General features: G+C 35.2%; 1 protein-coding gene across 4 annotated transcripts in view; it reads right to left on the bottom strand.

The window, feature by feature from the left end:
• Positions 1 to 4738: 4738 nt before the first annotated feature.
• Positions 4739 to 12400, bottom strand: part of LOC102606011 (cation-chloride cotransporter 1-like) — a 35172-nt gene continuing 27510 nt past the window's right edge. For 3 of the 4 annotated variants that reach the window (XM_015314260.1, XM_015314261.1, XM_015314262.1), the window contains 2 exons: positions 10986 to 11147; positions 4805 to 6080 (listed from right to left, as the gene is read on the bottom strand). In XM_015314260.1, coding sequence (XP_015169746.1) covers positions 5002 to 6080; positions 10986 to 11147 — 1241 coding nt within the window. In that variant the 3' untranslated portion in view covers positions 4805 to 5001. Of the gene's footprint in view, positions 6081 to 10985; positions 11148 to 12400 lie in introns of all 4 variants that reach the window. The other variant, XM_006359032.2, reaches the window with a different exon arrangement.

The following is a 12400-nucleotide window of genomic DNA, read 5'->3' as shown; positions in this document are numbered from 1 at the left end:
AAGGTCCCACTAGACTACTTTACAACGGAAATAAAATTAAGTCTAAGAAGCCTATAAAGAGAATGTATTTGAGAATATGATAACTATTCGCTTTTCTGATTGATAAATAAAATAATAGAATTAGGAAATCATCTATTTAAAATAATAACTTTTTTGTTGACAAAAGAATAAAGATTATTTCTATTTTAAGGTGGGGAGTTTTATTTTCCCCATCGACCTATTTGCAGAATAAAATGCAAATAAAATTCTATATTTGCATATCTATAGAAGAACGTATATAAAAATCTTTAGTGAAAGTTAAGAATTCATTGAAAGTAATTAATTCTATTTTGAAACCTTTTTGTTTTCTCGAACTTTCTCACTTTTAATTTTCTCTGAATTATTATATAGACCCGCATGTATATATCTTGCGCTTAACCCAATAGAGAAAATTGCTTAATGAAATTTTGTATGACTAATTGTGAATTTTTAGCGATGCAAACTTAACTAGTCGAGATAGGAATCTGACATATGTACATACACAGTAAAATAAAGGTTCTAAATATCTGATAACTCCAAGTAGGGATGAAGCTTACCAACTGCTAAATTGGAAGTCTCTGGTCTACTAGAAAATGTTTGTTCTCCTAAGTACCTGAGCCTATATTGGTAGAAATGCGGCGCCACAAAAATAGAGACATCAGTACATATAAAACATGTACTGGTAGTAAAGCAGACTGAATAACAAGTAGACATGTAAGAATGCTCAAATAAATTAAATATCAGGATAGGTAAATCTGAGCATATGTATGCACGAAACATAATCCAAAACTAGAATTATGACCAATCTAAAGGGTCCTCATCCAACATTCCATGGCTCATTAATTATATACATAAAATTCCTATAATTTGCCTAAGTGATATCCTTACTTCGTTATATAACTTCTTTGCTCTTTGTAAAACGAACTGTCAGGGAGTCACATGATGACCTACTGTCGGCGATCAGTGAACCTTGTATGGCATATGTAGCTCAATGTCACGACCGCGCCTAAAATCTTATAGTTTGAGGTCTATCAAGGTACGTCCCAGGGCTCCCGTATTGTTTACCCGCAGGCCTGTGTCAGCCAAGGAAGTTCACGACGGGAAATTCCAACTAACTCTATCTGAATTCTGTGCACAGAATAGTGTTGCACGTAGTAGCCCTAAAAATAGCCACTCCACGCTGTAGAGTATTTTATAATCTCAATTGCATGCAAAGACTTATAATAATTAACTTATAAATCATACAACTTGTAATACAATTTGTGGTTACTTTCTTTAGCTTAAGAATCATATATATATATATATATATATCTTGTGACCTACACCTAAAAATAGTCCGTAGCTAACCGCTTTTTTTAAATTTATGCAACATATATACCCGCTAACTTCTAAGAATTTCAACTAAAGGCACACATAGTTATGTGAAACATATGACTTTCTTGACCAGAAAAGAGTACTATAACTTTATAGGTTTAGGAATCCAACATGAGAGGGTTTATAAAATAGAATAACTTGCTTTTAAGTATCATATAATCTCTGACGACATTTATCGGAAGAACATGCAACTTCCAGTCGTGCCATAATGGCAAAATAGGTTTTAACTTTACATACCTTAATTCAGGACTTACTACCTTATGTCGCGTCGTCAAACTCCTTTGCTGACAACTTTATCTATAACATAACACCATAAAAATGTACTATAAGAAGCTAATCAAAGAGCACAACAAGCTAAAACACCCCAATAGTTCACGAGCGACAAGCTTAACAATTACGATAGATAGATAGAGTATCACCACACCATTCTCTTTATCTACTTTTCAAGTGGGATCATGAATTATTTACGCGTTCAATATTATTCTTCAATCCGTTAACCATAAAGAACCAACCCCTTAATCATCCAAAATTAACATATAAAGTCAAACTCATGGCTTCTAAACACCATCCCATGATTTTTTTGTCAACAACATCAAATTCCCTTATAAGCTCATAATTTAAGATGGTAGAGAACTATTGCCATCAATTACAATAATTGGAGCTCATATAAACAACTACAACATATTCTTAAGCAATTTAAGTATTTCATCAAACATTTGGCGAGCGACAAACTTTCAAGTACTATAAGAGTCGCGTTTTCTGTACCTAGCCTTCCGTTTTATCGTAACCAGCTTACTACCCCAATACAATATCATCCACCCCTCATTTGGTTAAAACAACAGCCAACACATCCTTCTACAAGCTCCCTCCTTACTAAGAACATCATCTATAATGGGTAAAATATGGACTCACGATTTTCTATCACCGTTGCGTGAGTCCTACCCGTAAATTATACTTAAAGCATCCTTATAATACTATTTATGGAGATAGAAGAGGACTCATACCTCTATGTCGAAGAAAATCAATCCATGTCCTTTCTATTCTTCAAGAACAACACTTTTTCCCTTCAAGAAAACACTTGGCTAAGTATATCTATAGGTTTATGGAGAGAAATACACTTGATTCTTGAAGAAATCAACTTACCTTAAATTTGGGAGGATTGGAGATGAGCAAGACTTGAAGAAATAACTTAAAATCAGTCCTTACACGTTTTGGAGTATATAAAAAAAGAAATTCCAAACTTCTAATATAAAAACAAGTTTGACTGACTTTCTTTGAAGTGTCACGTGTCCCGCAGTGATTGGTCAGTGCGTGTGTCTATCATAGAATGTAAATAACTTTTTACTCTAAAGTCGTATTAACAAGCGGTTTATTTGATGGAAACTAAACTCAAATACCTTTCATTTGATAGGTTGTAGGTCCACTAACTCCTTATATTAGGAAGTATGCTCGTTCAAATTCAGTTGATAAATGAGATCATTTGTAGTATTCCTCCATAATGAACTTTTAAACTTGAATCTTTTCTTAAATAATCTCTTTGGCCTAAAACTTTTGTTTAACCCTTCAAATGACTAAATATAAGGGTTACATGGTAGGCTTAACCATTTTAAACGATATATTCCCCCGATACCACACTTATGCATTGGCGTTTACGAGTCGCTAATGTATTTTAAGTTACTGGCTATTACATTATCCCCCTTTAGATCATTTGTCCTCGATTGAAGGCTGCACTTTAAGATGATTCTTTTTAAAAAAAATAAAAATTGACAGAGTTTCATTTATATATAGGCCTATCCAAAACCTGTCAGCTAACCAAAATACATATACATTGCTTCAAAGAGCATCACAACACAACAATATGCAATGAATATCCACAAGGCTCAGCTTGGCCTTATACGAATGGAAACTACACTAACTAATATAAGATATTTGATATTGTGGACATCTCAATCTAAGGAATATATGGTGTCTGTATCAATTACCTAAACATATAACATATAATAAAGCAGTACTACAAAATACGGATAAAACTGATACTCAAATGAAATGAGTTATGACTTTAAGAACCTTTGGGCGACTACTGAAATAAGTGGGGATACTTGACCCTCATGTTAGCCTCTGCTTCCCAAGTGGCTTCTTATACATTCTAACACTTCCAAAGTACCTTGATTGATACTACATCTTTGGTCCTCAAGTTTCTGACTATCGATCTAATATTGTCACTAGGAGTTCCTCATATGATAAATCTTTTGAGAGTTCCATACCTTCTATGGGAATAACCTGTGTAGGATCTTTCAAGCATTTGCGTATTATCCACACATGGAAGACCAAATGTACTGCAACTAACTTTCGAGGCAAGTCCATCTCATAAGCTACCTGGCAAATTCTACGTATAACTTTGTATGACCCAACATATTTGAGGCTCAACTTACCTTTCCTCCAAAATCTCATAACGCCTTTTATAGGTGATACCTTTAAGAATACTCAGTCATCAACCTGAAATTCGGTCTCTACGACATACGTTTGCATATGATTTTTGTAGACTTGTAGACTCTAAGCAGTCTTCAGTCTCTCTTGTATCAACTTTACTTTTAAAACATCTTGGTGAACAAGATTTGGTCCTAATATTTGAGTTTCACCTACTTCAAACCAACCAATAGGCGATCTGCACCGACACCCATAAAAAGCTCAAGGCTTAATCCCCCGTACAAAACACTCTTTAAATTATAAGTATTAATTTATTGATTATACAATAACTCAAGAAAATAATAATATTTCATAATTCCGACAATATTAGTTTACATAGGTTTTACCATACTTTAATTTTCTTTAAAATTGTATTTTTAGTGTTGAAGATTGGTATTATAAATTCCAATATTGAACTTGGAGAACATTATATCCTAACTTCAAATGATTAACGGAAGTTTTTGACCTTTTTATTTTTATTTTTATTTTTACATTTCAGACAGAGAGTCTTAAAATATCGACAGTTTATTTTTTTAAACAAACGCAAAATTTGTAATTGTCATAAGATACACGATACGGACACACGAGAAACCAGAGACTCATAAAAGTAGCATATCACAATGACATTCAATTTGGTCACAAAAGGCTGCAGATTCTCTCTTTATATTAAGTAGAGTGTAAAAAAAAATTCAAAGAAAATCAATTGAACAACGTTGATCAATTTTTTTTGGGCATCGTGCAACAAAAGGAAGCAAGCAAAAAGATTTGACGCAAAGGTAACAATTAGAGAAATGATTATACACTATTTGAGAGTGATTCATAGAACAAAGTGTACTTTAACCAACTTGACATTCGTTTTTTTGATAAAGCCAACTTGACATTCATCAATAACGAAATTTTCTATTTCAACGTTTTCTTAAAAGACTAATTAATAATCACCTAGAGATTCATCAATAACAAAATTTTCTTTCCCCAAATATTCAGTTCAAAAGAATTAATGATACAAAAACTAGTATATTGTACACCCACCTCCAGTAGAAAAGAGAAAAACAACAAAAGTAACAAATTGAATTGAATTGAAACTATTAAGATAAAGCAAAGGAGGTAAAAGAAGAGAAAAAGGAAGCGTATGAACAGAACTACCTACGTAAACAGAGTGACAACATCTCGACGATATCCACGAACTATCAAGAGCCTGGGTACATTTTCAACCAATAGGTCCATGTATTCCATGTAGAAAAATGCTGGATGATTGGCAGGAGGAGGAGGAAGACTTACAAACACAACTGCAGCCATTCTCGAGTATTTTAGAATCGTTGAATTCAGCTTCAAAGTGGTATACAGGAATTTCTCAACTTGCTGCTCATTGACAACCACTGGCTTTCCATCAGCCATCAAAGGAGTCTTATCCCTCTCCGCTCTCTCTTTCATCTCTCCCAGATAACTAGCTATTCTTCCCTGAGCAGCACTGAATGCTTCAATATATTCTTGCTGCTCCCCTTGGCCTTCCCATGACTTCATGGAAATGACAATTACCTCAGCTTGCATCCGAAGGTCATAAAGAAATTTCTTTACATCAGCCTTGAGTCCCTCTGCATCAGAATCTTCCTCAGCAATGCAGAAAACCTGGATCTTACAGCCCTCAAAGCTATCTTTTGTGAGAAGAAGTTGAGATAGCAACAGCATAAGACCACCATCTCTGACTATCCAGTACAAATCAATGGTTCCATACTGTCTTTGATACTCATTAGGCCATTCATCTAGACCCTTCACAATAACTACTGCCTTGTTTGCAACAATGCAGTCATTTATTATGCCAACAAAGGTAGCAGGAATTTCAATCAAATTTTCACGCCGCCATATCTCAGGGTACCGCATAACAATAATGTTTGGCTTGAGATTCCCAAGCCCCATAGTCTGAACAATGCCTCTAAAGCCTTCTGACATGTTGGGAGCAACAACTATTTCTGCTACACCTTCACATTGCTTGTAGTCAATATACGTACTTAGCTGCTTACAAGCTGCCTTGGCGTCCTCAACACGTTCATGGTAATCTCCATCTATAATAGAAATAAAGATGGACATTCCCCTGCCTTTTTTCTTCATACAGTTGGCAAAGTCTGCTAGCTTAGGATGACAAGGTACATTTTCTGGCAGCTTGCCCCATGGACGACAAAATATGAGGGGGATAGGGTACCAATTTTTGGGATGTACCTGACTTGCTGCATATACAATTGGATGTTAAATGCATGTCCTTTCTGGATGTCTACAGGCAGTGTAAGTTCACAAGAATAACCCTTTCTTGAGAAAATTGAAGATATTGCCAAGAATAAAAGATGCAAATTCTTCAGTTTCTGTTATTTGCAATTAATAACAGAGCATTTTGCAGCATATTTAAGTTAAATAGATGTATTTCCTAGTACTGTAATGTTTTCCAAGGATATGGAAGGACATGGAAAAGGAAAACATAGAGGCCTTTGGATGGATATTAATACGTGAACTGTTTAACCAGGATGACAGTTTACTAGACTTCAATTATATAATGTTTATTGAATAGGAAAAAAATATAAGAAGGTATTTTCCTTCGGTGCACCAAATTATTATTACCTCAATAATGCTTATATTGCAATAAATTAAGTGACTTACCCTTCAAGTTCCATTACACCATCCTTTTGCAGTAATAGATAATTGACTATTTACACTAGTTATAGACAACTTGCTAAAAGTTAACTCAAGTAGTTTCACTTAAAAATTGAAAGTTCTTTCAAGTTTGAACTCGTGATAATACAAAAATAAATTAATGGAGTACAATTCACTTTCAAGATTCCCTGGTGGTAAAATGGTAGACATGTGAGACTCAAATCTTATACTAAAGAGCGTGGAGGTTCAAGTAGTCTCTAGTAAACCAAAGTCATCATTTAATAGCTATTTCCCTGTGCCTTCAACTCTCTGTGCCTTGTCTTTGTTTTCTTATCCAAAAAACTTTTAGGGGTACTTTTAGACCAATATGTGGATGAAGGGTATTTGTGAACCATTTCCCATACGAGAAGAGAAGCCAAAAAGTCATAAGATTATCTTATCCGGTCTCTAAAATGAGAATGAGCCGTGGGTTTAAAGATTTAAAGAAACGAATTAGATTATTAGGGGTGGTTTGGATTTATGAAATGCGTGGGTTCAGTTTTAAATTATAAATAATATATGTGGCGAATTATAATAGGCCATGTGGAAATCTTAAATTGCAAAAAGCCATAAGATTTAGGGTGTTAATTTGAGGGGTAATCTAGAGCCAAAAAATAGGTTAGGGCTATTTTCAGACCAACAGGTGAATGGAGGGTATTTTGTGAACCATTCTTATACGGTAGGGGTAATTTTGGCCCTTTTCCATTTTGAGAATACCCATATAGGGAGTGTTTGGCATCGCAAACTTTTTTTTTTTTTTAGAGAAAATGGTTTCCTCTATGAAATCATTTTTTATAGATTCCTTGATGAAATCGTTTTTCCCATGTTTGATTATTTTGAATTGTTTGAAAATGTTCTCTCAAAAGAAAAAATATGATTTTCGATGCTTATAAGAACGGGATTTTTTTTTTATACGAAGGCATGGTTTTTCCTTTTAAATGTCACACCTCTTATTTCATACCACCAATTGGAGTCAGCAGGGATCAGTGTATAAAAACCGCACTCAAGTCCTTAAGCGAGGCTCAAAACTTGTTGAGCGTCTCGCATCGCTTGATGTGCACTTCAGTGTTGTCATCAAGGTTTCGATTGACATCCAGATGTTTTTCAATGTCATCAAGATGTTGTTAATCTTAGGAGTTGCTCGGACTCTTCACTTTCGATACCACACCCGTGTCGAGTCGTGTGGGATCCGTACCCAGTCTGGTCAAGCAGTTTTGGGTACTTTGACCATATTCAAGGAGAAATTCTGGAAAAATCCATTGATTTGTGTAATCAAAACAAAAATCAATGTGGAATTGAAGAAAATGAAATAGCTTGTATATATAAATTTCTATCGCCGCTCCCTTTCCTTCTATCTCCTTCCAGGATTTTCCTCAAGTTCTTCACATAATATCTCGTAATTTAGGTTTTATAACTCTATCTTTAGCAGTGTTGTGAAAGGTGATCACCTTGTTGCCAATGGCAAAAACGAGGCAAGGCGAGGCGAGGCGATCTTCAAAAGGCAACAAAAGGTGAGAGGCGAGAAAGGCGTCGCCTTTTGTATTTTCTTAAAAAAGGCTACCGATTTAGGGTTTTAAAAGATAAAGGATAATTTTAGTGTTTTCGACTAGACTCCTCCGATGACCAGCCAGACTTTTTCGTCGACTTCAAAGTCCAACCAATGCATATTTATTCTTTTCTTTATCAGATTTCTTTCTTCTTCCTCTGCTTCTTTTTCCTTCTTCTTCGGACTCCATAGTCACTTCTACCTTTGTTTTGACTTTTGTTATGTTTTTTTCTCATTCAAGTTCTAGACTTTTAGTATGTACTATCTATTTTCAGTTTTTGAATTGAAATATTTGCTAATATGCTATTGCTATTGAGATTTTACTTATTTACATATGCAATTAAATATTTTAAGTTTTGGTATTAATTGGTGCCGCACTTCAAAAAGGCGAGCGCCTCGACACTCGCCTCGCCACAAGGTGAGGCAGACCCTTGTCGCCTTTTATCGCCTCTCGCCATCCAAAAACTAATCTTTAGATATCTGAATTTTCTTTAGTCAAATCCCTGCACTTGTATCCATACATAGATCCATATCCCCAAATCTTAAAATTTAGATCATAGAGGATCTGACCTCTAGATCCTTACCCGTATTGGACACCCACACCTGAGTATGAGCAGCTTAGGTTGGAAGGAGGCCAAGAAACAACCGTTATTTAATCCTGTATTATAAGGTTACTGATATCCTTTTAGCAATTGTTGTTGTCTTTGTTAGGGTCAAATGGGTAGTGTCTAAAGATACAAAGGACATTTTGTTGTGTTGGAACAATGCAGCAAGAATATCAGATAGAAAAAGTGGTGGAATGTTGTCCTAGCTTGCATTGGCAGATTGTACAGAAAGAAGTGTCAAATATTTTGAAGACACTACGTACAGAATCAAAATGAAGTGTTTTTTCTCTTTCATATTCTGGTGTAAAGAAAATTATGTAGAGGGTGCAGAAACAATTTTTGAGTTTTTTGAAGCCTTGTAATACAAGCCTTTTACAATTGTAAATATTGATACTAGCATACATATTGATAGCCCCATGGACAAAAATAAAGCTATAGAAGCCCTGAGAAGACTGTCGTCAAGGTCTCAGGTGAGGCAGACCCTTGTCGCCCTTTGCCGTCCAAAATACTTATTTTAACTTTTGGACACATTATTATCTCCCTCCGTTAAAAAAAGAATGACCTTTTCTTTTTAGTCTTGTTTCAAAATAAATGGCCCATTTCTTTCTTTTTGTTGACAACACTTTAATCTCAGTTTTTCATGTGACATGTTTAAGGCCACAAGATTAAAGAGCATTTGGTACATTTGACATAACTTTAATTTAGGACCACAAGATTGAAACTCTTCTTTATTTTCTTAAACTCCGTGTCAAGTCAAACTAGACCATTCTTTTTGAAACGAAGGGAGTATCAATTTTATTGAGATTTCTTTAATTTACACCTTTGTGTATTGGTAACTTATAATTTATCTTACAAAACAATTCTTCTAAGAGGTAAGTTAATTCTTTGCTTGATATCTATGGTTCTTACTCAACTAATTGAAAAAAGTAATTAGTCTTATACTAATTATTGTCTTTAATTACTCAATTAGGGGTCTAGATCACTTTCATCTAAGTACTTGAATTGAATATGCTAGTAAACATGATTAGCCCTAATCCACTAATCAGGTCGACCATAACCAATTAGGCTTCTTAGTAATTACTTTTTGAGATTTGGGGATTGATTTCTCAAATTTCTCCTATCTTTAATTTCCTGTTTTAATCTTTTTATTTTGCTTCTGCATTATTCTTGTGCAAGGGCCATGCTAATCTTCTCCGTATTGTTCTAATTTTATCGGATGTCCCCGAAAGGACTGCAGGTGATTATCTTATTGTAGGATAAGCGAAAGATGGATATTGTGGAGTTCAAAAGAGGAGCCAACACCATTGCATCAGGATTAAGGAGTACAAGAAGCAACATATGGGTGAGATTTTGAAGAGCATATGTGCTAATTGAAAGGGTCAAAGATAGTTCTAAAAAGTTTGAGAGATTTATAATACAATAAGAGATAATTTTGATACAGTAAGGTTCCTGAGGGAGAGGATCACAGGATGCAACTTATACCAAGAACAATGCAGAAGTTCTCGGTGTTCATCTTCCTTTATAAGGTATAGGCATACATGGTTCAAAGAGGATGCAGCTTATACCAAGAGCAATGCAGAAGTTCTCGGTGTTCATCTTCCTTTAAAAGGTATAAAATTTGCATGGTTCAAGACCGGGGAATCAAGACCCAAATCTAATCTAGATTATAATCTCAACTACATGGGAGGATTTAAGACATGATTCAAATGCACTTGCCTAGACTTGCATCCAATCACTTGCCACAATGTTAGACCAAAGCAGAAGAAGTATCCAAACACCATTCAGATTTGGAAAAAAAGAAGTGGTTAAGAGCAACAAACGTCGGTGAGAATTGAAGCAATATAAGGATCCAATCTTTCTGAAATAGTATGGCAGTCAACCATCTGGTGCACATTTTCAGAATTAAAATGCCTAAGCTAGGCACTGGCACACCAAAAAGTGTTGCTGAACATTAAGCAACGTTAATGGGGTAACAAACAAATTAACTATAATGAGAAACACCTTCTTCAATTGTAATAACCGAATCAAAAGCAACATAAGATCCAAAAAATATACAGATATATATTTTTGCACAGACAAATCCTAGGTAAACAACATAATTGAAAAAAGTGAAGACCTGCAATGGCAATCCTAAATTGTGTTTGTTTCACTCAACCTTTAAGCAATTATAGAATACACATGCAAGGAGCAATCAGATGTTTTAAGACAACAAGGAATGGACAGTACAAAAGATGTTTTATGTTGTTTGACAAGAAATTTAAATGAATAAATAGATATATAAATAGAAAAACACATACCTCCCAAAGATCGTAAACTACGAAGAGCAAGCTGAAAATATGCACTCTTGAAACCATCACCCCAGTCTCCTGCTTTCCCCTTGATACTCACATAATAATAGATTAGACTTGCTAGAGCTAGTGATACCACAGTGAATGTCCATGAAATTAAAAACATGATCACTGAAAAGGAACAGCAGAAAGAGAACACTCATTACTCTGAAATGCACAAGAAGATAGAATTCTATACAGTGTCTTTAAAAAAATTAAAAAAACTGGGGCGTGGGGAAGTCACTCCTTGCTAGGACGAGTAAGATGATAATGACTGGAGTCTGGATTCATCAGCAATGTACCGCTATTCAAGCAAAGAAAGAGGTCATTCTACATCTGGATGGCATACGTCCATAAACCAAGATTCTCACTCTTCCCACTATTACATAAACCAAAACTACTATTTAATGTGACTGTCTACACGGGTCCTAGAAAGAAAAAAGAACAAGTCTCAGCAAGCAGGATGAGGAGATCTAGTTATGTTCCAGATGTTTTTTATGTGGTGCTGACTCAAAAGGCATTAGCCACCTCTTCTAACATTACCCAATAACAGATCAGCTATTGCAGCTGTTCCTAAACATAGTAGGACTCAGGTGCACTATGCCTAAGGCTACTTGGGACCTGCTGAAGTGCTGAATTACAATGGTGGCTCTCTGAGGCAAAAGAAATGGTGGGAAAAAAAATTACCTGCATGCATATGGTGAATAATTTGGAGAGAGAGAAATGCAAGATGTCTTGGAAGACAGATATAGCTCTAACCAGAAAATCAAGATGAAATTTTGTTTCATTTCTGGTGTAAATAAAACTTTGTAGATGATGCAGAATCGTAACTGGACATGATTGATTCCTAGTAAGATAATACAGGGAGACCCTGTGCAGCTTTCTGAACTGTAAATATGGCTCTAGCACAGCCTCTGTGCTGATATTAATATTCTCTGTTACCACTTTCAAGAAACCCAAGAAGGGTACAACCAATTACATTGGACTAAGCAACAACAATCAGAAAAGGCAAATTACGAGATCTTTAAGGGAATCAATCAGATCCCTGAGTCCAAGAGTTTGAATTCTTCCAAACTAAAAACATCGAGTTGTAGAAGAATATAGAAAGCGGAGGAACAGTGACCCAAAATCCTCCAACCCATTTCCAAGCAAACCATTCGATGGATAATAACCAGGTTAGTAGTAACAATATTTCCGAAACTGGATTCACCGACTCGTAGAAAAGGGGAAGGAACGATAACCCAGAATCCTCCAAGGCTCCAAACCCATGTCCAAGCAAAGTAGCAAACTATCAGAAGGATTATAAACCAGGTTAATATTTACATTTTTGCCAAGCCTAAAAGAGATATACTTTCTTCTGTCCTTTATTTTACCATAGCAATCAG

Source organism: Solanum tuberosum, unplaced genomic scaffold, assembly GCF_000226075.1.
Source record: "Solanum tuberosum cultivar DM 1-3 516 R44 unplaced genomic scaffold, SolTub_3.0 scf00287, whole genome shotgun sequence".
Taxonomy (NCBI): Eukaryota; Viridiplantae; Streptophyta; class Magnoliopsida; order Solanales; family Solanaceae; genus Solanum; species Solanum tuberosum.
This window is presented reverse-complemented; position numbering and strand designations above follow the sequence as displayed.